Source organism: Oncorhynchus keta, chromosome 17, assembly GCF_023373465.1.
Source record: "Oncorhynchus keta strain PuntledgeMale-10-30-2019 chromosome 17, Oket_V2, whole genome shotgun sequence".
Lineage (NCBI taxonomy): Eukaryota > Metazoa > Chordata > Actinopteri > Salmoniformes > Salmonidae > Oncorhynchus > Oncorhynchus keta.
In genome coordinates, this window is record NC_068437.1 from 48253343 (window position 1) to 48281290 (window position 27948).

The following is a 27948-nucleotide window of genomic DNA, read 5'->3' on the forward strand; positions in this document are numbered from 1 at the left end:
CATTACATACCTTCGAACTGAAGCAGTGATTGTCAACCCGGAGTACTGATACCCCAAACTAACAAGTTTGGAACATACTGTTAACCTGTATTTATACTGAATATTCTCAATGCGATCAAATCTGTTTTGTAAGACAGACCTGTTCCACAAGAGAAACCTGCTCTGCAAGTAGGAACCTCTTCAGAAGTTGACTGATGTAATTATACTAAGCCCGCAACAGGAATGCGTAAATGTCAGTTGAAATCATGTCAGTTGAAATGATTCCTACCTTCCCTTGAAGAGCAGGTGGAGCAGTTTACATCCACCTGCGGAGACCTCTGGAGAGGACAGATGTCTCTTCATCATCTCCACCACGTTCACATGGAGGCCGTTGGACAACAACAGAGATCGCATTTTACCTGCAAACACACACGCACACACGCACGGCAGGCAGGCACGCACGCACGCACGGCAGGCAGGCACGCACGCACGCACGCACGCACACACACACACACAGTTAAATCTTTAGCAGTAATATGCAGAGGCTGAAGCCTGATCTGACTGAATGTCACCTCAGACAGTTGATGGGTAGTAACAGGAGCTAGTCTGACTCACTATTGTAGGTGATGAGTGTTCCCATGGCGCTGGCAGCAGCCTGGAACACCCCAGGGGAGGAAGAGTGGAGCAGCATGGCAGCCATGATCTGTCTGTGGACTGGTGTCCTGGGGAGCACACAATCACTGTCAATCACAATACCAGCAAAATTGTAAACGCTTAAGCGAATGGTCGATGACTACACCATGAGGAAAGCTCATGCTAACGGACTACCTTCCGTCTTGCTCTTCTGTGGAATGGTGCCATGACTCGCTGCCATGCAATAGCAGGCTGTGTATGGCCCAACATGCAGCTTCCTAGGGGGGTGATGGTTAGAAACAGAAAGAGAGAGAGGAGGACAGACAGAAAGACTGAAGAGTAGTAGGACAGTGACTAAAATGTCAATACAAGACAAGCTAATAGATGATGTGTGATAAAGTGCTGAGGACTTACCTGCACTGTGGAATCAGCAGCATGGACCTCCAGAGCTCTGCAGCAGGCCTCCATCCAGCACAACCCCACATCATCCACCACCTCCTCCTTACCTCTGTTCTCCTCCGCCTCTCCCTCCTCCATCCCTTCATTCACCACAGCTTTGCTCTGCACTATGGTTTCAGCTGAGTGGACGAGAAACAGGAAACAACAGTGGTGAGCCGTCCAACGAAATGCTTACAACAATAAGAGGTAATAAAATATGAGAATATGGCCTCCAGAGTGGAGCAGCGGTCTAAGACACTGCAGTGCTTGATCCGTCACTACAGATCCGGGTTCGATCCCGGGCTGAGGCCCAGCGTCGTCCGGGTTAGGGGAGGGTTTGGCCAGCCGGGATGTCCTTGTCCCATCGCGCTCTAGCGACTCCTGTGGCAGGCAGGGCGCAATGCACGCTGACATGGTCGCCAGTTGGACGGTGTTTCCTCCGACACATTGGTGCGGCTGGCTTCCGGGTTAAGCGAGCAGTGCGTCTTGGCAGGGTCATGTTTCGGCAGGGACGCATGGTTCTCGACCTTCGCCTCTCCCGAGTCAGTATGGGAGTTTCAGCGATGGGACAAGACTGTAACTACCAATTGGATACCACAAAAAGTAAAATAAATAAATACAAAATAAGAAGAATATGAACATAAAGTAAAAAATATTAAATATTTTAAGTATAATACAAGGCACAATTTATAGTCCAATATTTACTTCTGCTTTGAGGAAGGGGAGGATGGGGGCTAGTGTATAAACTGAGCAGTATAATAAGAGTCAGGTAGCAACAGTTGTGATGGGTGGGAGCACAATCCTAGTGATGTACTGGGCCGTCTTCACCACCCCCTGGAGGGCCTTGTGGTCGTGGATGGAGAAATTCCCATACCAGGCCGTGGTACAACCGGCAGGATGCTCTCGATGGTGCAGCGTTAGTATTTGGAGAAGATCCAGGACGGCATCCTGAATTTCTTCAGGTGCCTTAGGAAATAGATGTTGCTACCTCTTGACAACTTAGAACTTGTGACTCTTTTTACTGCTGTCCCGTTGATGTGGATTCGGGGCATATTCCCTCCTATGCTTCCTGAAGTCAACAATCAACTCCTCTGTTTTGCTGATATTGACAGAGAGCTTCTTGTCATGACACCACAATGCCAGTTCACTTACCTCCTCCCTTTAGGCTGACCTGTTGTCCCTATAGGCCTAAAACCGTGGTGTAGTCAACAAACTGTGTGTGTGTATGTATGTGTGTGTGTGTACTCACTGAGGGCAGCCAGACAGGAGAGAGCAGCAGCTTGTAGAGTGGCGTTCTCAGGGTAAGTCAAACAGGCTCTTACAGTGACCCTATGCACCCCATTCAGCACCAGAATACTACAATATCTTTCTGAAAGAGATACATTGAACTATTGGTGAGGGGTGTGTTTGTGGTGTCCGGGGGGTTACCCCAGACTCATCGCTTAACTTTACAGCAAGTTGCAGGGACTGCCGTGTGGCTGAAATACAAATAAAGTATTTTGGCTCTAAATCCTACTGCTCATGACCTCTGACCCTTTGACCCTGGAACTGACCTGATGTAAACTTCCTGAACAGACAGCAGCCGACCTCCTGCAGTGCCTCGACCGCTGGGAACGACTCCATGGCTCCAGCCACCACACTGTAACACCTCTCTCCCCCCGACATCAGGATCTCCACGTTACTGGCTATGATTGATTGATTGAATGATAGATTAATACTTCATTGATCCCCAAAGGGAAACTCAATGTCAGCAGCAAATGAAACAGACAAGTAGGGTTGCCAAATTCTGGTAACTTTCTGAAAAGTCCCAGATTTTCCAGAAATCCAGGTTGGAGCCTGGAGGATTCCCAGATTGCTTACTTATTACCTCCTCATTCCATCTTGCAACTAGGATTTCTGGCAAACCTGGATATTTTGACAAAGTTGCCAGAATTGTGCAACCCTACAGAAAAGAAAACACAAAAAAGAACACAATCTGAAAAAGAAGTGGCATGATACACGAGGTACACAGACGTCAGAGAACAACGACAACAACATGGTGATTTCCCATACCACACAGAAAACAGGCTTGACATTGGGTCAACTCAAATGAAGATAATCATTGTGAGGAGTGAGACAAGAACCTAACTATATATTTACTGAGAAAATCTACCAATCTTCGAGAAAAGGCTAAAATCGAATGAATTGTTTTCAGTGGGCCTAGCAGCCAGAATATAAATTATAAATCATTTATTTGGTCCCAGAAATACTGTCCGAGAAAGGAATGTGAGAAAAATAAGAGAAAAGAGAAAAAGCAGCAAAGAGGGGTGGGGGTGGGGTAAACAGACATGTTTTGTATTCTTCTTCATTGGGGACTTACCAGGACCTGCTAGAGGAAGGAGTACCTTCATGGCCTGCAGAAACAGGTCTTCACTGTCGTGAAAATGGTGGAGAGCACCTAGAACCACACTGTGGTCCTGGTTCTCCAGAAACTCTACCAGGTCGTCATCAGACACTGCCAACACAGAGATGCCCACAACATCAGTCAGAGTATAAAAAAATATGCCTGAAAAATCCCAGGACACATTAAAAAAATCCCCAAAGGACTTTGCAGTGCAGCCTAGGTATCTCCGCTGGTGACTAGGTATCTCCGCTGGTGACTAGGTATCTCCACTGGTGACTAGGTATCTCCGCTGGTGACTAGGTATCTCCGCTGGTGACTAGTTATCTCCGCTGGTGACTAGGTATCTCCGCTGGTGACTAGGTATCTCCGCTGGTGACTAGGTATCTCCGCTGGTGACTAGGTATCTCCGCTGGTGACTAGTTATCTCCGCTGGTGACTAGTTATCTCCGCTGGTGACTAGGTATCTCCGCTGGTGACTAGGTATCTCCGCTGGTGACTAGGTATCTCCGCTGGTGACTAGGTATCTCCGCTGGTGACTAGGTATCTCCGCTGGTGACTAGGTATCTCCGCTGGTGACTAGGTATCTCCGCTGGTGACTAGGTATCTCCGCTGGTGACTAGGTATCTCCGCTGGTGACTAGGTATCTCCTAGGTATCTCCACTGGTGACTAGGTATCTCCACTGGTGACTAGGTATCTCCACTGGTGACTAGGTATCTCCACTGGTGACTAGGTATCTCCACTGGTGACTAGGTATCTCCACTGGTGACTAGGTATCTCCACTGGTGACTAGGTATCTCCACTGGTGACTAGGTATCTCCACTGGTGACTAGGTATCTCCACTGGTGACTAGGTATCTCTGGTGACTAGGTATCTCCACTGGTGTGACTCCACTGGTGACTAGATATATACACTGGTGACTCACTGGTGACTGGTGACTAGGTATCTCCACTGGTGACTAGGTATCTCCACTGGTGACTAGGTATCTCCGCTGGTGACTAGGTATCTCCGCTGGTGACTAGGTATCTCCGTATCTCCTGGTGACTAGGTATCTCCGCTGGTGACTCTCCGCTGGTGACTAGGTATCTCCGCTGGTGACTAGGTATCTCCGCTGGTGACTAGGTATCTCCACTGGTGACTAGGTATCTCCGCTGGTGACTACTGGTGACTAGGTATCTCTGGTGACATCTCCACTGGTGACTAGGTATCTCCACTGGTGACTAGGTATCTCCACTGGTGACTCCACTGGTGAGTATCTCTCCACTGGTGACTAGGTATATACACTGGTGACTATATCTCCACTGGTGACTAGGTATCTCCACTGGTGACTAGGTATCTCTACTGGTGACTAGGTATCTCTACTGGTGACTAGGTATATACACTGGTGACTAGGTATCTCCACTGGTGACTAGGTATCTCCACTGGTGACTAGGTATCTCCACTGGTGACTAGGTATCTCCACTAGTGACTAGGAATCTACCCTGAGTGAACAATACATTAAAAACACCTGCTCTTTCCATGACATTAACTGATCAGGTGAATCCAGGTGAAAACTATGATCCCTTATTGATGTCACTTGATAAATCCACTTTAATTAGTGTAGATGAAGAGAAGACAGGTTAAACAAGGATTGTTAAGCTTCAAGACAATTGAGACATGGATTGTGTATGTGTGCACTTCAGAGGGTGAATGGCAAGACAAAATATTGAAGTGCCTTTGAACGGGGTATGGTAGTAGGTACCAGGCACACCGGTTTGTGTCAAGAACTACAACGCTTCTGGGTTTTCACAATCAACAGTTTCCTGTGTCTATCAAGAATGGTCCACCACCCAAAGGCCACCCAGCCAACTTGACACAAATGCAGGAAGCATTGGAGTCAACATGGTCCAGCATCCCTGTGGAACGCTTTCGACACCTTGTAGAGTCCATACCCTGACAAATTGAGGCTGTTCTGAGGGCAAAAGAGGAGGTACAACTCAATTTTGGGAAGGTGTCCCTAATGTTTTCTAGACTCAGTGTATATCTCACCTCTGTCCAATAGCAGCTGGAGACCACGGCAGCCCTGAATCTGAACCTCCTCACTGGAGGGGAAAGTCTTCATCCCCTCAACGATCAAACTAAACACATCCTCTTCCTCATCCCGAATCAACAACACGATCACATCTTGACACAGAGAAAAAAACATCTGGTGACACTTGAATTGAATCTGACCACGCAGTGCTAATGTTTAATCACTTGTTATAAGCATGTATGAGCCTTATTAATGTCTTGTCAAAAGGTTTCTATAATGTTGTGTATCAAAATAGACTTATTTACACAGGATCATAGACATTTTTGATGCATTGCTTCGCTGGTTAAGGACCCTTTGACCTTTCGCCCATAGAGGAACTGAAAGCACCTAGGTTCACTTCCTACCTTGTAAATACCTCCCCCCCAAGGACAGTCCTGGAAACTCCTGTGCTGTGTGTGCACATTTCTGTCTCGCTTAACCTTCACTTAATACTGATACTGTACTGTCCCTTTGACTAAAGAGAGGGTTGGAGTGGTGGGGAGAGGGGACCACGTGACCTAATTCAATTTGCTGCATTCTAAGGGCTCCTTGGCAACCATGGGTATGATGTCATATCTATTACATGATCTGTCAATAACTGAAAAGAATTGACTGAGGGCAGAAATCGACAGACAGAGCGACTTTAAGATGAAATATGCCAAGTTAGACAATATGATGAATTGATTATCTTGATGACAGATAAATAGAGAGGACACTATTGGCCTGAGTAGTGGAGTACAGGTACAAGACATGGACAATTTAAACATTGTCTGATAGTATAACATACCACTTGTTGTTGCAGTTTCTGCCTGTAATGAGGGGGGGGCTGCCATTCCTATCACTTGAGCACGATCGGAACATCCCCTCCTTACAGACACTAAGTGCAAAAACAAGTGATACACTGTCATGTTTGTCTGTTTACTGTACTCCACTACAAGCAACAAGTGATATGACGGTCACGTGTATATGCTATGTTTACAGTCCTTGAATTCCTAACAATAATGCCTTCAAGAGATTCTCCGGTTCTTTTGTATCCTTTTTAGCCAGCAGTTATGAAAGTAGAGCTCACTAGCCAAAAGTAGTCTCTGAAAATGTAGTACTGTCGATTATTGTATGTGCAGATATTGTATGAAGGTACGCTCTTGTCGCAGTGTCTGTAGTTTTGCTGTAAGGCTATGTTTACACAGATACACTACATTGTCAAAAGTAGGTGGACAACCCCTTCAAATTAGTAGGTTTGGCTAATTCAGCCACACCCATTGCTGACAGGTGTATAAAATCGAGCACACAGCCATGCAATCTCCATAGTCAAACATTGGCAATTGAATGCCTCGAACTTTAACTTAGTTTACTGCAAAGAGCTACTATATGTAGCTGCCGACGGCTCATTCTGAGGTTAACCTGGCACAGCATGCTGGTATCTTAATGTTCTTTTTGTTAGGAATCATTTGTGTGTACTAGACTGATCTAGTGACTTTTTAACAACTACCATAACATATTTCTAGTTGAGTGACTCTGCTCCCAGAAGTCTGTGGCCCGTTGTTATCTTGAGTCATGGGATGTGGGTGAAACTGTTGTAGAATGACCTCCAGATAGGAGAAAGATGTATTACATATTTATATAATAGCATATAAAAAGAGTTGACAAAGACCCAGTGGTCAAAGAAATAATTGCTGCATTAAACCTGCAAGAGGTAGTTCTTCTCCTGTCCTTTTCAAAATATGCTTTATTGTACCTGATCTGAGGAGCAGAGCCAGTGCCCTGAGCCCAACCATCATCACCCTGCAGTCTCCACTGTGCTGGGACAACACCTTAAGGATCTGCCTGGAAATCATACACAGGGTAAAACATAGTGGGGCGAGCACATATAAAATCACACATGTGCACACAAACACACAAATAGTATGCACGTGCAGACACACAATTTTCTATTCAGTTTTTGCACCAACAGCACTGAACAGTGTCTTAACAATAGGTTTCTTTTGCATTTGTGCCCTTTCAATTCCCTGTGTGGCTTTGGACTTCCTTCCTTGTGTTTCCTTTACAGACAGAACGTAACAACAAAACAAGGACAACTCCTCCTACCCACAAATACCCTCAATACCCTGAGTTAGCTGGATGAACACATACTGCAAGGACATACAGTGCATTCGGAAAGTATTCAGACCCCTTGACTTTTTCCACATTTTGTTACGTTACATACAGCCTTATTCTAAAATTGATTCAATAATTTTTTCCCCCTCATCAATCCTCTACACAATACCCCATAATGACAATGCAGAAACTTTTTACATTTAAAAAAAACATTTTTGCAAATGTATTAAAGACAAAAAACGGAAATATCACATATACATAAGTATTCAGACCATTTACTCAGTACTTTGTTGAAGCATCCTTGGTAGCGATTACATCCTTAAGTCTACAAGCTTGGCACACCTGTATTTGAGGAGCTTCTCCCATTCTTCTCTGCAGATCCACTCAAGCTCTATCAGGTTGGAATGGGTGAGCGTTGCTGCACAGCTATTTTCAGTTCTCTCCAGAGATGTTCAATCAGGTTCAAGTCCGGACTCTAGCTGGGCCACTCAAGGACATTCAGAGACTTGTCCCGAAGCCACCCCTGCGTTGTCTTGGCTGTGTGCTTAGGGTCATTGTCCTGTTAGAAGGTGAACATTCACCCTGTCTGAGGTTCTGAGCACTCTGCAGCAGGTTTTCATCAAGGATCTCTATGTACTTTGCTCCGTTCATCTTTCCCTTGATTCTGACTAGTCTCCCAGTCTCTGCCGCCGAAAAACATCACCATCATCAGCATGATGCTGCCACCACTATGATTCACAGTAGGGATGGTGCCAGGTTTCCTCCAGATGTGACGCTTGGTATTCAGGCCAGTTCAATCTTTGTTTCATCAAACCAGAAAATGTTGTTTCTCATGGCCTGAGAGTCTTCAGGTGCCTTTTGGCAAACTCCAAGCGGGCTGTCATGCACCTTTTACTGAGTAGTGGCTTCCGTCTGGCCACTCTACCATAAAGGCCTAATTGGTGGAATGCTGCAGAGATGGTTGTGCTTCTGGAAGGTTCTCCCATCTCCACAGAGGAACTCTGGAGCTCTGTCAGTGACCATCGGGTTCTTGGTCACCTCCCTGACCAACACCCTTCTCCCCCGATTGCTCAGTTTGGCCGGGCGGCCAGCACAAGGAAGAGTCTTGGTGGTTCTAAACTTCTTCTATTTAAGAATGATGGAGACATTTGTTGGTACCTTTCCCCAGATCTTTGCCTCAACACAATCATGTCTCGGAGCTGTACAGACAATTCCTTCGACCTCAAGGCTTGGTCTTTGCTCTGACATTTACTGTCAACTGTGGGACCTTATATAGACAGGTGTGTGCCTTTCTAAATTATGTCACTGAATTTACCACAGGTGGACTCCAATCAAGTTGTAGACACATCTCAAGGATGATCAATGGAAACAGGATGCACCTGAGCTCAATTTAGAATCTCATAGCAAAGGGTCCGAATACTTATGTAAATAAGGTATTTCTGTTTTGTATTTTTAATAGATTTGCTAAAATTTTTTAAAAAACAACAGTTATTTATTTGTCATTATGGGGTATTGTGTGTAGATTGATTGGGAAAATGTTTTATTTAATCCATTTTAGAATAAGGCTGTAACGTAACAAAATGTGTAAAAAGTCAATGGGTCTGAATACTTTCCGAAAGCACTGTAAGGGGGTCTTCCACTACTTACTGATGCACTCCAAGTACCTCCCAGTCTTTCCCTGCTCCCAGGGGCCTGACCAGTGAGTCCAAGGTGGAAGGACATATCTCCATCAGCCGACACAGCAACGACCATCCCACCTACAGGGAAAATATATATTTTATAAATAAACTGTATACTGTATAAATAAAATCACTGGTAACACTTTACAAGACAGTGTACATATTCCTGTAAGTCTAGTCAAGTACAGTTTAAGTACAGCGTAACAACAAGTCATTAGAATATCTCACACTAGAGCTTGAATGTAAAGTGTGACCCTGACAGATGAGGTCATGTGACCCAAGCAGTTGTTTAGTCACACTCCTATCCAGGCCTTCTGTTTGATTAGTACTACAGTACAACTGTATTATATGTGTAAAGACAATAGCGCTCAGCTGGCTGATGATCAGTGAGTTGTGATAATGGGTTACCTGTTGCACCCCTCTGCTGTTGCTGTAAGTCGACAACACCACCATAAGAGGCACATGGACATCTTTATCCTCAAATAGCTCTGCTGCTGACAGGAAAGATTAGAGGAGAGACAGGGGAGAGGGGATTGAAAGGGGAGAGGAGTGACAAGGGAGAGGAGAGAGAAAGGAGAGACAGGGGAGGAGAGACAGAGGAGAGGAGAGACAGAGCAGAGGAGAGACAGGGGAGAGGAGAGATAAGAGAAATAGTGGAGAGACGGGAGATATAAGAGAGACAGGGGAGAGGAGAGAAAGTGGAGGAGAGACAGGAGAGGAGGAGAGGGACAGAAGAGACAGAAGAGAGGGACAGGAGAGACAGAGGAGAGGGACAGGAGAGACAGAGGAGAGGGACAGGAGAGACAGAGAGGAGAAACAGAGGAGAGGGCGAGGAGAGGAGAGCAGAAGAGGTACATGTTCTTTCAGTTCAATAACGAGCTAATTTATATTTTTAACTGGGTGCAACTTCAACAATTGCCTGGCTTAGATGAGAATAACAGAAGTCTGAAATTGACACTTTGTACATATAAACATCTGTCCTACAGAAAGTACACTGCATAGAGATTAAACACAAATGCACAATCAGTAGGAAACTATAAATTGGTATACATAATGGAAAATAGTATTAAATATTCTAGAAATAAATATAATGTATGGTTTATTACCACAGTCATCAGTGTGCGCCAGGAAAAGAAGGTCTTGGATGATCTGAACCAGGGTACTCAACTGCTTCCCCTCCTGTAGGTTTTTCAATCTCACTAATAGTTTTTTCAATCTTTCTTCCAGTTCTTCCTTGTTAACCATTGTATTTGATATGTTGTTCGATAAATGACGACTTTAAATGCATGTATCTATCGTTACAATCCTCCAAAAGCGACAGTGGACTACATGAAAAGCAACAACGTTGCACTGATACTGTCACTTGCAGCCATTGAAGACACACTAACAATGTAACTGAACGCATAGCATAATACGGCAGCTGACCCAAACTTAGAAGTTGTCGTACTAGTATTTCTGAAATTCCATTATGTTTTAATGTAGGCTGTGGAAGTTGTTTCGACTTAGGAATTCAAAGACGTTCCCCATGTAAGATACAGCCAGGCGTGACTCCTTCCCTCGCCAATCGTCAGATGAATCATGTGACGACTTCAGTAAAACTACCCGTTTGGTAGCATAGCCTAGAGCAGACAGCAGCGGAGTCAGCTGTTTGGCGACAGTCCAGAAAACTTGCTCCAAAGATTATCGTCCGTAAAGGTAATATTTTCTTATAAACTGGTCGTTGTGTTATTCTGAAAGCGCAGCTGTAGCCTACTTCCTTCTGGGAAAAACTCCAAAAGGCGTGTGATGAGTTTCAAACTTTCAACTGAGCATTTACAGTTCTTTGCATATTCACTGATAGATAAGCGACTAGGATAGGACTGGAAGCGGAGCTAGGCCAGTCTGTGCGGTCGTCACTAGTTACCACAGCCACAAAGTAGCCTATTTCTACAGTTTATCGTCTTACAATGTGATGTTAAACCTAACCACACTACTAACGTTATGCCTAACATTAAATTAAGACCAGAAAGCAACAACAATTCCAGCATTTTTATGTTATAGACAATTTTGACTTTGTGGCTGTGGTAACTGGTGGAAATCACTGTCTGGGCGTTCCAATTGTTCTATGAATCAATGCGTAAAGCGCCATTCAACGAATCACTTTACGGCACACGACCAGTCACAAGGGTCGTAACTAGTTCCTCTATCTCGTAACTAGTTACCACAGCCATAAAGTAATAAACACCGCCTATTTCTACAATGTATATTTGTGAAAGACCAAAAATCGAATGTTTTGTTGTCATGGATTTTTACGATTTAGCCCATTTTGACTTTGTGACAATTTGCTCTAACAAAGATTTTGTTTTCGCGCTTTGTCAAGGGGCTTCCCTATCCAGAGGTGCGCACACGTAGATATCCCTGCGCACCATTATTGATCAGTGAGACGTAGATGGATTGCCATGTATATAAAAAGCAGTCTGCTTTAAGTTCTGTAACAGAGGGTCTGCTGTGGGTCTATTGGACATCATGCTGCTGACTGTGCAGCTTAGGCATATGTTTAGCTGTTTAACTAGGCCTATCTTGAAAAGTTGATTCAGCTAATACTTGTTTGTGAGTTAATTTCCATTTTTGGATTTGTACATATAGTTTTATTTGGTATATTCGTCATCCATTCAGTATAATAGACATCCTGCACTCAGTCTCCCATCCGCTCACCTCCCTTACCCGTAATGGTCCGCTATTCTATATTTCATGTTTTTGGGGAAATAAGAAAACAGTAGCCTACAGACCTATTTCTTATTTCCCTATATAAGATTTTGTGGTTGGGGAAAATGCTCCAAGTTGTTAGGCATACACAGCAATACATTCCGGGTTAGAAATTAGGAATGTGGCTTGGAATGTTATAACGTTGTTATAAACATGTTTGACTTTTTTGTGCGTAATCAGAGCTGATTTTATTCTAGCGTCATACATACCCTTCACTCAGTGACCAACCAAAATGGCTATCCCCTCCCCTCAATTTCACGCGTAAATTACCCGAGTGAATGGTAATCGAAACGGAGTTACCTGAATAGCCAGCCTACTCATGTATCTATTTTTCTCTGCCCTGGTTGAACGTTTGTGAAGTTGTTTGTCTTTATGTCCCTCAACAGAAACGACAATGAATACAATGTGCGTAGTATGAGCAACCCCATCCGCGTCATGAGGAAGAAAGTGACGGACGACAGAGAGCGGCGGAGTCTCATCAGAGCACCGTCTGAATCGAGCACCAACAACCCTGGCGTCACCGTCACCTCTGCCGCCTACGAACCGGAGCTGGCCACCGACCAGGATGTTACACCGGTGTTCGTGTACGTCTTGGCGTTTTTTTCTGCCCTGGGTGGCTTCCTTTTTGGCTATGACACCGGGGTGGTCTCTGGGGCTATGCTTCTCCTGAAAAAAGAAATGCATTTGACCGCTCTATGGCAGGAGTTGTTGGTCTCCAGTACTGTGGGTGCAGCGGCGCTCTCTGCTCTGGCTGGCGGGACTCTGAATGGGCTCTTCGGGCGCAGGATCTGCATACTAATGGCCAGCTTCATTTTTACTGCTGGAGGAGTTGTGTTAGGTGCTGCTCCAAACAAGGAGGTTCTTCTTGTCGGAAGGATTACAGTTGGTTTGGGAATAGGTAAGGTTTGTTTATTTAGTTCAAACATTTACTGGACAAGTAGCCTAACAATAACCAAATTGAGAGCCATGACTGACTGACCAGTTTCACATGTATGTGGTTGTTTTCCCAAGCCAGCCAATAGGATTATTTTGGAAGTCTTTACAAACACCTTTGTCTTCTGACAAAGACAAAAAAACATATATAAAGACCCCCCTCCTCCTTTTAGGGATTGCCTCCATGACGGTTCCTGTTTACCTTGCGGAGGTCTCCCCACCACACCTGAGGGGTCAGCTGGTCACCACTTACACCCTCTTCATCACAGCCGGACAGTTTATTGCCAGTGTTGTGGACGGGGCCTTTACTTACCTGCACCACAATGGCTGGAGGTAAGTTTTTATCAGAGATACATTACATTTTACATTTACATAGGCCCTATTCTAGTCTATATTGCCATGGATACTCAGCTAGTAATACTAGAACGGGACGCTTCAGTTACAATAGCCTACAGTTCTCGGTTCAGTTACATTTTTGGTTTAGTTAGCTTTGGAAGCTGCTTTGAGGTGTCTCTGCTAAATGCCTGAAGAAAAAAACCACTGCATAATCTTTTGTTTTGCATCCATATTATATAGTAACCACAATATGGACATAACGATCCACTACCATCTATCTACAGTGAATGGAATAGAAACAGGCCATAATGTAAATTCTTAGGCACAGCAACTACCCAGCTTACAGCCCAAGGAGCGATGAGTATTTTAACACCCCAGTCACTCCAGGGACTTCAGCTTCCATTTCGAACTTCTCCTTGCATGTGTGGAAGAACGGAAGATGGTTCTAATATCAAAATTCAAATTTTATTGGTCACGTATGTTATTGCGGGTGTAGCGAAATGCTTGTGTTCCTAGCTCCAACAGTGCAGTAGTATCTAACAATTAACATCACTACACACAAATCTAAAATAATGGAATTAAGAAATATATAAATATTAAGACGAGCAATGTTGGAGTGGCATAAAATACAGTAGGATAGAATACAGTATATACATATTAAATTAGGTTGATTAAAACATTATAACATTAGTGGCCAGTGATTCCATGTCTATGTATATAGGGCAGCAGCCTCTAAGGTGCAGGGTTGAGTACTGTAGCTGGCTACTGATGGCTATTTAACAGTCTGATGGGCTTGAGATAGAAGCTGTTTTTCAGTCTCTCTCTCCCAGTTTTTATGCACCTGTACTGACCCCGCTTCTGGATGATAGTAGGGTGAACAGGCCGTGGCTTGGGTGGTTGATGTCCTTGATGATCTTTTTGGCCTTCCTGTGACATCAGGTGCTGTAGGTGTCCTGGAGGGCAGGCAATGTGCCCCAGTGATGCATTGTGCAGACCGCACTACCCTCTGGAGAGCCCTGCGGTTGTTGGTGGTGCAGTTGCCATACCAGGCGGTGATACAGCCTGACAGGATGCTCTCAATTGTGCATCTGTAAAAGTTTGTGAGGGTCTTAGGGGCCAAGCTGAATTTCTTCAGCCTCCTTCACCACACTGTCTGTGTGGGTGAACCATTTCAGATTGTCAGTGACGTGTACGCAGAGGAACTTGAAACGTTTCACCTTCTCCACTGCGGTCCCATCGATGTGGATAGGGGCGTGCTCCCTCTGCTGTTTCCTGAAGTCCACGATCAGCACCTTTGTTTTGTTGACGTTGAGGGAGAGGTTATTTTCCTGGCACCACTCCACCAGGGCCCTCATCTCCTCCCTGTAGGCTGTCTCATCATTGTTGGGAATCAGGCTTACTACTGTTGTGTCGTCTGCAAACTTGATGATTGAGTTGGAGGCCTGCGTGTTCACGCAGTCATGGGTGAGCAGGGAGTACAGAAGGGGGCTCAGTACGCACCCTTGTGTGGCCCCTATGTTGAGGATCAGTGAAGCGGAGGTGTTGTTTCCTACCTTCACCACCTGGAGGAGGCCGGTCAGGAAGTCCAGGACCCAGTTGCACAGGGCGGGGTTCAGACCCAGGGCCCTGAGCTTAATGATGAGCTTGGAGGGTACTATGGTGTTGAAGGCTAAGCTATAGTCAATGAACAGCATTCTTACATAGGTATTCTTATCCCATCTGGTATGTCCAGATGGGATAGGGCAGTGTGCAGTGCGATGGCATTTTCTGTGGATCTATTGGGGCGGTAAGAAAATTGAAGAGGGTCTAGGCAGGGTGTCATGATCCTTAACTAGCCTCTCAAAGCACTTCATAATGACAGAAGTGAGTGCTACGGTGCTATAGTCATTTAGTTCAGTTACCTTTGCTTTATTGGGTACTGGAACAATGGTGGACATATTGAAGCAAGTGGGGACAGAAGACTGGGATAGGGAGAGATTGAATATGTCCGTAAAGACTCCAACCAGCTGGTCTGCGCATGCTCTGAGGACGTGGCTAGGGATGCTGTCTGATATCACCAGATTTGTCTATGAACATGATGCAACTTCCATGGTGTTTTCTCACCTTTACTGGAAACTCTGTAATGGATACATCAGCTCTTAGTATTTTGAGTGAGATGATGAAAATATACATTGTTGATAAATGTTTTGTTTTTTTTATATATAAAAAAAAAGCCAAAATACACACCAAAATACACACCAAAATACACACCAAACAAAAGCAGCAGGTAAAACATACCTGCAGTCAACTTGTGCAATACGTTAGGAGATAAAGCAGATCTCGTTCTTCATTTCACCTGTCTCATTATTTTTCATTATGAAGCATATTGGTAGTCTCCAGTCACATGTTGTTTGTTTACAAGCACACAACCATGAGAGACAGGAGCCTCAAATAAAATGTTATTTGTCATATTCTTCGTAAAACATCAGGTGTGGACTAACAGTAAGTCGCTTTGGATAAAAGCGTCTGCTAAATGGCATATATTATTATTATTATTATTATTAAATGCTTACTTACAGGCTCTTCTCAACAATGCAGAGAGAAAGTAATAATAGATACATAATGAATAACAATAACTTGGATATATACAAGTTTAGGCCGGTACCATTATGGTTTTGGTTGAACATCTTGGTGTATATTTTGGCTGGGTTTTCTTTTTTCCATTTCTCAAATGTGCCATATTTAGAAACTGGAGGAAGCATTTGGCAGTGGCTAGAGAGAAGAGGCAGTGGCTAGAGAGAAGAGGCAGTGGCTAGAGAGAAGAGGCAGTGGGTAGAGAGAAGAGGCAGTGGGTAGAGAGAAGAGGCAGTGGCTAGAGAGAAGAGGCAGTGGCTAGAGAGAAGAGGCAGTGGCTAGAGAGAAGAGGCAGTGGCTAGAGAGAAGAGGCAGTGGCTAGAGAGAAGAGGCAGTGGCTAGAGAGAAGAGGCAGTGGCTAGAGAGAAGAGGCAGTGGCTAGAGAGAAGAGGCAGTGGGTAGAGAGAAGAGGCAGTGGGTAGAGAGAAGAGGCAGTGGCTAGAGAGAAGAGGCAGTGGGTAGAGAGAAGAGGCAGTGGCTAGAGAGAAGAGGCAGTGGCTAGAGAGAAGAGGCAGTGGCTAGAGAGAAGAGGCAGTGGGTAGAGAGAAGAGGCAGTGGCTAGAGAGAAGAGACAGTGGCTAGAGAGAAGAGGCAGTGGCTAGAGAGAAGAGGCAGTGGCTAGAGAGAAGAGGCAGTGGCTAGAGAGAAGAGGCAGTGGCTAGAGAGAAGAGGCAGTGGCTAGAGAGAAGAGGCAGTGGGTAGAGAGAAGAGGCAGTGGCTAGAGAGAAGAGGCAGTGGCTAGAGAGAAGAGGCAGTGGCTAGAGAGAAGAGGCAGTGGCTAGAGAGAAGAGGCAGTGGCTAGAGAGAAGAGGCAGTGGCTAGAGAGAAGAGGCAGTGGCTAGAGAGAAGAGGCAGTGGCTAGAGAGAAGAGGCAGTGGCTAGAGAGAAGAGGCAGTGGCTAGAGAGAAGAGGCAGTGGCTAGAGAGAAGAGGCAGTGGCTAGAGAGAAGAGGCAGTGGCTAGAGAGAAGAGGCAGTGGCTAGAGAGAAGAGGCAGTGGGTAGAGAGAAGAGGCAGTGGCTAGAGAGAAGAGGCAGTGGGTAGAGAGAAGAGGCAGTGGGTAGAGAGAAGAGGCAGTGGGTAGAGAGAAGAGGCAGTGGCAAGAGAGAAGAGACAGTGGGTAGAGAGAAGAGGCAGTGGGTAGAGAGAAGAGACAGTGGGTAGAGAGAAGAGGCAGTGGGTAGAGAGAAGAGGCAGTGGGTAGAGAGAAGAGACAGTGGGTAGAGAGAAGAGGCAGTGGCTAGAGAGAAGAGGCAGTGGCTAGAGAGAAGAGGCAGTGGCTAGAGAGAAGAGGCATTGGCTAGAGAGAAGAGGCAGTGGCTAGAGAGAAGAGGCAGTGGCTAGAGAGAAGAGGCAGTGGCTAGAGAGAAGAGGCAGTGGCTAGAGAGAAGAGGCAGTGGCTAGAGAGAAGAGGCAGTGGCTAGAGAGAAGAGGCAGTGGCTAGAGAGAAGAGGCAGTGGCTAGAGAGAAGAGGCAGTGGCTAGAGAGAAGAGGCAGTGGCTAGAGAGAAGAGGCAGTGGCTAGAGAGAAGAGGCAGTGGCTAGAGAGAAGAGGCAGTGGGTAGAGAGAAGAGGCAGTGGCTAGAGAGAAGAGGCAGTGGCTAGAGAGAAGAGGCAGTGGCTAGAGAGAAGAGGCAGTGGCTAGAGAGAAGAGGCAGTGGCTAGAGAGAAGAGGCAGTGGCTAGAGAGAAGAGGCAGTGGCTAGAGAGAAGAGGCAGTGGCTAGAGAGAAGAGGCAGTGGCTAGAGAGAAGAGGCAGTGGCAAGAGAGAAGAGACAGTGGCTAGAGAGAAGAGGCAGTGGCTAGAAGAAGAGGCAGTGGCTAGAGAGAAGAGGCAGTGGCTAGAGAGAAGAGGCAGTGGGTAGAGAGAAGAGGCAGTGGCTAGAGAGAAGAGGCAGTGGGTAGAGAGAAGAGGCAGTGGGTAGAGAGAAGAGGCAGTGGGTAGAGAGAAGAGGCAGTGGCTAGAGAGAAGAGGCAGTGGGTAGAGAGAAGAGGCAGTGGCAAGAGAGAAGAGACAGTGGGTAGAGAGAAGAGGCAGTGGGTAGAGAGAAGAGACAGTGGGTAGAGAGAAGAGGCAGTGGGTAGAGAGAAGAGACAGTGGGTAGAGAGAAGAGGCAGTGGCTAGAGAGAAGAGGCAGTGGCTAGAGAGAAGAGGCAGTGGCTAGAGAGAAGAGGCAGTGGCTAGAGAGAAGAGGCAGTGGCTAGAGAGAAGAGGCAGTGGCTAGAGAGAAGAGGCAGTGGCTAGAGAGAAGAGGCAGTGGCTAGAGAGAAGAGGCAGTGGCTAGAGAGAAGAGGCAGTGGCTAGAGAGAAGAGGCAGTGGCTAGAGAGAAGAGGCAGTGGCTAGAGAGAAGAGGCAGTGGCTAGAGAGAAGAGACAGTGGCTAGAGAGAAGAGGCAGTGGCTAGAGAGAAGAGGCAGTGGCTAGAGAGAAGAGGCAGTGGCTAGAGAGAAGAGACAGTGGCTAGAGAGAAGAGACAGTGGCTAGAGAGAAGAGGCAGTGGCTAGAGAGAAGAGACAGTGGCTAGAGAGAAGAGGCAGTGGCTAGAGAGAAGAGGCAGTGGCTAGAGAGAAGAGGCAGTGGCTAGAGAGAAGAGACAGTGGCTAGAGAGAAGAGGCAGTGGCTAGAGAGAAGAGGCAGTGGCTAGAGAGAAGAGGCAGTGGCTAGAGAGAAGAGGCAGTGGCTAGAGAGAAGAGGCAGTGGCTAGAGAGAAGAAGAAAATTGGTGTGGATTTTAAATGTGTGAGAAACAACTTGACCTCATCCAGAATTCCTGTTTTGTCTTTGACTGTCCTTGACAACTAAACTATTTTTTTATATGTGAATCAGTCTGGGATAAAATACTGGTGTTTGGCCAAGATTGGAGCCTGTTCTTGTGTGAAATTAAAATGTTCATTTCCAAAAGCAAACCATCAGGAACTTAAAACAGCTCTGTGGAACTGAATTTGAGAATCCCCCCCCCCTCCCCATGTGTGTGTGTCTCTCTCACTCCCTATCTGTCTCTCTGTTTGTCTGTCTGTAGGTACATGTTGGGTCTGTCCATTGTCCCTGCGGTGCTCCAGTTCTTTGGTTTCCTATTCCTGCCAGAGAGTCCCCGCTGGCTCCTTCAGAAGGGCCTTACCCAGCAGGCCAGGCAGGTGCTCAGCAGGATCCGCGGGGGTCAGAACATTGAAAAGGAGTATGACAGCATGAGGACCAACATCGAGGATGAGGAGAAGGATGCAGGAGGTGACACATAGAAGTGCACACACACACATACGTTTACGCATGAATTTCGGACACAGACACACACACTACCCGTGGCACATCCAGATGATCTGAAACAGCGACCCATAGACACACAGTACCAGTCAAATGTTTGGACACACCTACTCATTCAAGGGTTTTTCTTTATTTTTACTACTCTTGCACACTTTTAACATTCTCTCAACCAGCTTCATCTGGAATGCTTTTCCAACAGTCTTGAAGGAGTTCCCACATATGCTGAGCTCTTGTTGGCTGCTTTTCCTTCACTCTTTGGTCCAACTCATCCCAAACCATCTCAATTGGGTTGAGGTCGGGTGATTGTGGAGGTCAGGTCATCTGATGCAGCACTCCATCACTCTCATTCTTGGTCAAATAGCCCTTACATAGCCTGGAGGTGTGTTTTAGGTCATTTTCCTGTTGAAAAACAAATGATAGTCCCACTAAGAGCATACCAGATGGGATGGCATATCTCTTCAGAATGCTGTGGTAACCATGCTGGTTAAGTGTGCCTTGAATTCTAAATAAATGGCTACTTTAAAGAGTCCCAAATATAAAATATATTTTGATTTATTTAACACTTCTTTGGTTAATACATGACTCTATTATTTAATAGTTTTGATGTCTTCACTATTATTCTACAAGGTAGAAAATAGTAAAAATAAAGAAAAACCTTGTAATGAGTGGGTGTGTCCAAACTTTTGACTGGCACTGTGTGTATATATATATATATATATATATAAGGAAGAGAGAAGTTTGAGGAGTGAGGGTGTTCACTTTATTTTACAGTACAAGGGGAGGGTCATGTGAAAAATGTTTGAACTTTGGGGAGGGGGGTGCAGTTTTCATAATGACACCTTGAGTTGGACCAGACCCTCCCCCCAGTAAATGTTGATTTGTTCCTAAGTTTGCATTTACACAGGCAGTTACACAGTTGTAAATCTTTTTTCCACTATTTGTTCTTTTGACCAATCACATCAGATCTTTTTCAGTGCTGATCTGATTGGTCAAAAGAATGAGAGCCTAAGCCTCTCAATGTGTGTTCTTGGTTCAGAGGCAACTCTTTGTTTTTCTTTGGCTGCCTTTACACATGCAGCCCGATTCTGATCTTTGTTTCACTAATTGGTATTTTGACCAATCAGATCAGCTCTGAAAAATATCTGATGTGAAAAGATCTAATTTGATTAGTGGAAAAAATATCAGAATTTGTCAGCCTGTGTAAACGTAGCCTTTGTTGTATAAATTAATTTGATTCTTGAAGCATTTCATATCAGTTTTATGCACATAACTTAGGCTGCATTTACACAGGAAGCCCAATTCTGGTATTTTTTCCACTAATTGGTCTTTTGACCAATCACATCAGGTCAAAAGACCAATTAGTGCATAAAGATCAGAATTTAGCTGCCTGTGTAAATGCAGCCATAGAACACACATATTTCTCAAATAGGTCTCACCAATTGGGCATTTCTCCAATTTAGCAGGTTAATTCATCATATAATGCATTCTCTTGGAAACTAAAACATTTGGTGCTATAGACCCTAAAATGTATAATGCATGCAGCTGTTTTTAAATGTTCATAAAAGTGTTACCAAATTTCCCTCTGTCCACCAGGTGGCCTAGTATTGTGGCGTATGCTGACTCGCCCTCCCACCCGCAGAGCCCTGATCGTAGGCTGCGGCCTGCAGATGTTCCAACAGCTCTCTGGGATCAACACTGTCATGTAGGTGTTTTCCTTCATTAGAAATCATTGTGTTTATCTATGGCCGCATCTCATTCATCTAAAGTGGTCTCATCGTCCTGTCTACCTGCCAGTCACTCTCTTCCCTACTGTATGCTTCACAGGAGGTTGGTGACACCTTAATTGGGGAGGATGGGCTCGTGGTAATGGCTTAAGTAGAATGGTATCAAATACATCAAACGCATGGTTTCCAGGTGTTTGATGCCATTCCATATGCTCCGTTCCGGCCGTTGTTATGAGCCATCCTCCCCTCAGCAGCCTCCTATGGTCTGCTTATCCTCCGTGTTCATGCCTTCTCCTTGTGTTGTCCCTATCAGGTACTACAGCGCCACCATCCTACAGATGGCGGGAGTGAGGGACGACAAGCAGGCCATCTGGTTGGCTTCCGCCACCGCCGCCACCAACTTCCTGTTCACCCTGGTGGGGGTGTGGCTTGTGGAAAGAGTCGGTCGCAGGAAGCTTACGCTGGGGAGCTTAATGGGTGTGTGTATGTGTGTGGGGATATTCACATTTTATCCCAAGGGGCAGTTAGATATGGTTCTTAATAAGCTTGGGCTCCTGAGTGGCGCAGTGATCTAAGGCACTGCATCTCAGTGCTAGAGGCGTCACTACAGACCTCGGTTCAATTCTAGGCTGTATCCCAACCGGCTGTGATTGGGAGTTCCTAAGGGGGGGTGCACAATTGGCTCGGCGTCGTTAGGGTTTCGGCCACATTAGGGTTCGGCCAAAAGGTGCCACATTTCAGGCTTCAAACATAAAGATATAAAACTGTATTTTTTTGTGAAGAATCAACAACAAGTGGGTCACAATCATGAAGTGGAACGACATTTATTGGATATTTCAAACTTTTTTAACAAATCAAAAACTGAAAAATTGGGCGTGCAAAATTATTCAGACCCCTTAAGTTAATACTTTGTAGCGCCACCTTTTGCTGCGATTACAGCTGTAAGTCGCTTGGGGTATGTCTATCAGTTTTGCACATCGAGAGATTTTTTCCCATTCCTCCTTGCAAAACAGCTCGAGCTCAGTGAGGTTGGATGGAGAGCATTTGTGAACAGCAGTTTTCAGTTCTTTCCACAGATTCTCAATTGGATTCAGGTCTGGACTTTGACTTGGCCATTCTAACACCTGGATATGTTTATTTTTGAACCATTCCATTGTAGATTTTGCTTTATGTTTTGGATCATTGTCTTGTTGGAAGACAAATCTCCGTCCCAGTCTCAGGTCTTTTGCAGACTCCATCAGGTTTTCTTCCAGAATGGTTTTTAACTTTTAATTTTAACCATCTTCCCTGTCCCTGCTGAAGAAAAGCAGGCCCAAACCATGATGCTGCCACCACCATGTTTGACAGTGGGGATGATGTGTTCAGGGTGATGAGCTGTGTTGCTTTTACGCCAAACATAACGTTTTGCATTGTTGCCAAAAAGTTACATTTTGGTTTCATCTGACCAGAGCACCTTCTTCCACATGTTTGGTGTGTCTCCCAGGTGGCTTGTGGCAAACTTTAAATGACACTTTTTATGGATATCTTTAAGAAATGGCTTTCTTCTTGCCACTCTTCCATAAAGGCTTGATTTGTGCAATATACGACTGATTGTTGTCCTATGGACAGAGTCTCCCACCTCAGCTTTAGATCTCTGCAGTTCATCCAGAGTGATCATGGGCCTCTTGGCTGCATCTCTGATCAGTCTTCTCCTTGTATGAGCTGAAAGTTTAGAGGGACGGCCAGGTCTTGGTAGATTTGCAGTGGTCTGATACTCCTTCCATTTCAATATTATCGCTTGCACAGTGCTCCTTGGGAAGTTTAAAGCTTGGGAAATCTTTTTGTATCCAAATCCGGCTTTAAACTTCTTCACAACAATATCTCGGACCTGCCTGGTGTGTTCCTTGTTCTTCATGATGCTCTCTGCGCTTTTAACGGACCTCTGAGACTATCACAGTGCAGGTGCATTTATACGGAGACTTGATTACACACAGGTGGATTGTATTTATCATCATTAGTCATTTAGGTCAACATTGGATCATTCAGAGATCCTCACTGAACTTCTGGAGAGAGTTTGCTGCACTGAAAGTGAAGGGGCTGAATAATTTTGCACGCCCAATTTTTCAGTTTTTTGTTAAAAAAGTTTGAAATATCAAATAAATGTCATTCCACTTCATGATTGTGTCCCACTTGTTGTTGATTCTTCACAAAAAAATACAGTTTTATATCTTTATGTTTGAAGCCTGAAATGTGGCAAAAGGTCGCAAAGTTCAAGGGGGCCGAATACTTTCGCAAGGCACTGTATATACATATCTACGTCAATTACCTCGTACCCTGCACACCGACTTATCATTACTCAATGTGTATCTATTATTATTATTATTTTTATTACGCGTTTTACTTTTATTTATTTATCTCTGCGTTGTTGGGAAGGGCCTGTAAGTAAGCATTCCCCTGTTAGTCCACACCTGTTGTTTACGAAACGTGACAAATACAATTGAATCGTTGTGTGCTTGTAAATGTGAGTGGGAACTAGCGGTAAGCTTAACAGGTGAAATGAAGAACGCATTCTGCTTTATCGCTTAACGTATTGCACAAGTTGACTGCTGGTATTTACTTCAAAAGTAGCTACAAATATTCAAGTGTATTAAAAAAAAAAAAAATAGTTTAAACTGTATTGACGGTATTGAAAAACCATCCCGTGGCAATTTCCAAATACCCCGGCATACGGTATACCGCCTAGTTTTTAACTTAAAACGTAGAAATGTGCTTTGCATTAAGTCAGAAGACTTCTTAATTTCTCTGTCTTCTAGGTACTGCTTTGAGTCTGACGGTCTTGGCTATAGGGTTCCTGTTATCGGCCCAGCACTCCCCTGCAGTCACTCTCCACCCCACTGACACCTCTCTCAACTCCACCTCCTGCACACTATATGGGTGAGACTGGGTTTGACTTGTATTACCTAATACTTTATAAGTCTTGACATTTTTTTCCTGTCCCCACCACAATAGAGTGAATGGTGTCACACTGTTAACTGTCCCCAGGTCCTGTCAGCCCTGCATGTTGGATCCTGACTGTGGGTTCTGTTACCGTGAGAACGGTTCCACTGTATACAACTCTTCCTGCATACCTGTCAATAAAACATCGACCGATGAAGCCGCCTGGGGCAGGTTAGGGATTTGTGTGTGTGTGTGTGACTCTGTTACTTCTTGCCTGTCTGTCAGTCTGTCTGTCTCTGAAGCTGGAGATGGCTTTATTTCTGCTGTATCTGAGTTCTGTTTAGCCACATTATCTGATGTGTTTTGGCTATGTACAGGTGTTCCAATCCCAGCCAGGTCAGTGATGGGTCTCTCTGGGCCTATAACTACTGCCCCACTTCCTACTCCTGGATAGTGCTGCTTGGGCTCATTCTCTACCTGGCTTTTTTTGCTCCAGGTGAGAACAACACCCTTTCTCCCTCCCCTCCCTCCCTCACTCCCACACACACACACACACACACACACACACACACACACACACACACACACACACAGACAAAGTTCAAAAAGTTGTATATTTTCCCACCTGGAGAGTTTCATATCAGTTTGAAGTGTTCTTCATAGTACAGTATATATTGCTTACAGTTTTTGAAATATACATCTATAACTCTTTTCTGTCTGTGTCCTCATCTCTATCCGTGCCTGTCTGTGTGTCTGTGCTGTAGGTATGGGGCCCATGCCGTGGACAGTGAACAGTGAGATCTACCCTCTGTGGGCCAGGAGCACTGGGAATGCCTGTTCAGCCGGAGTCAACTGGATCTGTAACGTCCTGGTGTCACTCACCTTCCTCCACGTCGCTGAGTACCTCACCTACTATGGTGCTGCTCCTCTACATAGATACTGTCTAATTGTGATGGGTGTTAAAAAGCTATAACTGAGTACCTACTGTCTGCCTGACTGATAAACTGACTGATGATTTGAATGACTGCCTGACTGAACTGGATTAGGGGTTGTAAAATGCATAGTTCACTACACTAAATGCATAGTTCACTACACTAAATGCATAGTTCACTACACTAAATGTTTCAACCTCTTCTCCTTCAAGCTAACCGGTGTCTCCATTTCTATCTTCCTCCCTCCAGGTGCATTCTTCCTCTACTCAGGCCTGAGTGTTCTGGGGCTGCTGTTTGTGATGGGCTGTCTGCCAGAGACCCAGGGCCGCAGGCTGGAGGAGATGGAGGCCCTGTTCTCTGGAAACCTCTGCTCCTGCAGTGCGTCTGACGGGGATGGGGACGGATCCAGAAACATCCTGTACAACAGGGTAAAAGGGAGCGACATCCTCTCAGACAATGATGACTCGGACATGGAGTAGACGTGGCGCGTCAAGGAACCTCTCTCTCACACCTTCATGTCTTTTGATTGGTGGATTTACAGGCAGTGGTGTTAAACTCACTTGACTGGGCCTTTAGCATATAGCAGCTCTCCTAACTGGCTGGTGGACGAGACTTCAACTCTCCTAACTGGCTGGTGGACGAGACTTCAACTCTCCTAACTGGCTGGTGGACGAGACTTCAACTCTCCTAACTGACTGGTGGACGAGACTTCAACTCTCCTAACTGACTGGTGGACGAGACTTCAACTCTCCTAACTGGCTGGTGGACGAGACTTCAACTCTCCTAACTGGCTGGTGGACGAGACTTCAACTCTCCTAACTGGCTGGTGGACGAGACTTCAACTCTCCTAACTGGCTGGTGGACGAGACTTCAACTCTCCTAACTGACTGGTGGACGAGACTTCAACTCTCCTAACTGACTGGTGGACGAGACTTCAACTCTCCTAACTGACTGCTGGACGAGACTTCAACTCTCCTAACTGACTGGTGGACGAGACTTCAACTCTCCTAACTGGCTGGTGGACGAGACTTCAACTCTCCTAACTGACTGCTGGACGAGACTTCAACTCTCCTAACTGACTGGTGGACGAGACTTAAACTCTCCTAACTGGCTGGTGGACGAGACTTCAACTCTCCTAACTGACTGCTGGACGAGACTTCAACTCTCCTAACTGACTGCTGGACGAGACTTCAACTCTCCTAACTGGCTGGTGGACGAGACTTCAACTCTCCTAACTGGCTGGTGGACGAGACTTCAACTCTCCTAACTGGCTGGTGGACGAGACTTCAACTCTCCTAACTGACTGGTGGACGAGACTTCAACTCTCCTAACTGACTGGTGGACGAGACTTCAACTCTCCTAACTGACTGGTGGACGAGACTTCAACTCTCCTAACTGACTGGTGGACGAGACTTCAACTCTCCTAACTGGCTGGTGGACGAGACTTCAACTCTCCTAACTGGCTGGTGGACGAGACTTCAACTCTCCTAACTGACTGGTGGACGAGACTTAAACTCTCCTAACTGGCTGGTGGACGAGACTTCAACTCTCCTAACTGACTGCTGGACGAGACTTCAACTCTCCTAACTGACTGGTGGACGAGACTTCAACTCTCCTAACTGGCTGGTGGACGAGACTTCAACTCTCCTAACTGACTGGTGGACGAGACTTCAACTCTCCTAACTGACTGGTGGACGAGACTTCAACTCTCCTAACTGGCTGGTGGACGAGACTTCAACTCTCCTAACTGACTGGTGGACGAGACTTCAACTCTCCTAACTGACTGGTGGACGAGACTTCAACTCTCCTAACTGGCTGGTGGACGAGACTTCAACTCTCCTAACTGGCTGGTGGACGAGACTTCAACTCTCCTAACTGGCTGGTGGACGAGACTTCAACTCTCCTAACTGACTGGTGGACGAGACTTCAACTCTCCTAACTGGCTGGTGGACGAGACTTCAACTCTCCTAACTGGCTGGTGGACGAGACTTCAACTCTCCTAACTGACTGGTGGACGAGACTTCAACTCTCCTAACTGACTGGTGGACGAGACTTCAACTCTCCTAACTGGCTGGTGGACGAGACTTCAACTCTCCTAACTGACTGGTGGACGAGACTTCAACTCTCCTAACTGACTGGTGGACGAGACTTCAACTCTCCTAACTGGCTGGTGGACGAGACTTCAACTCTCCTATCTGACTGGTGGACGAGACTTCAACTCTCCTAACTGACTGGTGGACGAGACTTCAACTCTCCTATCTGACTGGTGGACGAGACTTCAACTCTCCTATCTGACTGGTGGACGAGACTTCAACTCTCCTAACTGGCTGGTGGACGAGACTTCAACTCTCCTAACTGACTGGTGGACGAGACAAATGTTCTATGCATTTGTTTCTGTCCTTGGATTTGGTCATTTCTTTAGCTCCAGTAGTAGTAAGGTGGTACTATCTGGAGATGTGTGGCTTCTCAGCCAGGACCAACGTTTTTTAAATTTTTTATTGGCACACTAGCCTTAATTTGTTTGAATATTTTGATGACATTACTATATTTATTCATCCTTTGCTACAGATTGCACATTGATAAACCTAATGAAATTAACCTTTCCTTTCAGAAGTTTCGGGATTCTTTTTTTGCCTTGCATTCAAAACAATCAAAGTGCACATGATCAAATGCAGTCCTGTGGTGTTCCACGTGCTTGTCTTGGTGGATTATCATGTCTGCTTGTCTTGGTGGATTATCATGTCTGCTTGTCTTGGTGGATTATTACGTCTTGGTGGATTATCACGTCTGCTTGTCTGGGTGGATTATTATGTCTGCTTGTCTTGGTGGATTATCATGTCTGCTTGTCTTGGTGGATTATCATGTCTGCTTGTCTTGGTGGATTATTACGTCTTGGTGGATTATCATGTCTGCTTGTCTGGGTGGATTATTATGTCTGCTTGTCTTGGTGGATTATCATGTCTGCTTGTCTGGGTGGATTATTATGTCTGCTTGTCTTGGTGGATTATCATGTCTGCTTGTCTGGGTGGATTATTATGTCTGCTTGTTTTGGTGGATTATTACGTCTTGGTGGATTATTATGTCTGCTTGTCTTGGTGGATTATTATGTCTGCTTGTTTCATACCTACTGTATTTATACAAATTAAAGCCTACATGCATTTTTTTGTAGGTTGGCATGGCAAGTGTTTCCCAGTCAAATTGAATAGAAAGTGAAATATTCTGTTAATTAACTTTAATGAGA

General features: G+C 45.4%; 2 protein-coding genes across 9 annotated transcripts in view; one reads left to right on the forward strand and one right to left on the reverse strand.

The window, feature by feature from the left end:
• Window positions 1-10617, reverse strand: part of lrrk2 (leucine-rich repeat kinase 2) — a 56486-nt gene extending 45869 nt beyond the window's left edge. For 3 of the 6 annotated variants that reach the window (XR_008066812.1, XM_052466283.1, XM_052466280.1), the window contains exons 1-12: window positions 10361-10617; window positions 9663-9748; window positions 9223-9332; window positions 7217-7305; window positions 5460-5594; window positions 3410-3544; window positions 2604-2735; window positions 2300-2419; window positions 1027-1190; window positions 808-890; window positions 595-719; window positions 269-398 (exon numbers count right to left, since the gene is read on the reverse strand). Coding sequence is in view for 5 of the 6 variants with exons in the window: in XM_052466283.1 (XP_052322243.1) it covers window positions 269-398; window positions 595-719; window positions 808-890; window positions 1027-1190; window positions 2300-2419; window positions 2604-2735; window positions 3410-3544; window positions 5460-5594; window positions 7217-7305; window positions 9223-9332; window positions 9663-9748; window positions 10361-10499 (1448 nt within the window). In the remaining variant the exon portion in view is untranslated. The remainder of the gene's footprint in view (window positions 1-268; window positions 399-594; window positions 720-807; window positions 891-1026; window positions 1191-2299; window positions 2420-2603; window positions 2736-3409; window positions 3545-5459; window positions 5595-7216; window positions 7306-9222; window positions 9333-9662; window positions 9749-10360) is intronic. The other 3 variants (XM_052466284.1, XM_052466281.1, XM_052466282.1) reach the window with 3 other exon arrangements.
• A 206-nt stretch (window positions 10618-10823) lies between these two features.
• On the forward strand, window positions 10824-27889 carry LOC118395966 (proton myo-inositol cotransporter-like). 3 transcript variants are annotated; one of them, XM_052466287.1, is made up of 11 exons: window positions 10824-10949; window positions 12386-12897; window positions 13106-13265; window positions 18897-19102; window positions 20729-20837; window positions 21173-21336; window positions 23652-23772; window positions 23881-24006; window positions 24153-24271; window positions 24540-24692; window positions 24957-27889. In XM_052466287.1, the coding sequence occupies exons 2-11, from the start codon at window positions 12414-12416 to the stop codon at window positions 25184-25186; spliced, it is 1872 nt and encodes a 623-aa protein (XP_052322247.1). In that variant the 5' UTR covers window positions 10824-10949; window positions 12386-12413; the 3' UTR covers window positions 25187-27889. The 3 variants fall into 3 exon arrangements, with proteins under 3 accessions (XP_052322247.1, XP_052322248.1, XP_052322246.1); XM_052466288.1 differs by lacking the exon at window positions 10824-10949 and adding an exon at window positions 11486-11843; XM_052466286.1 differs by lacking the exon at window positions 10824-10949 and having other exon boundaries at window positions 11945-12897.
• The last annotated feature ends 59 nt before the right edge of the window (window positions 27890-27948 follow it).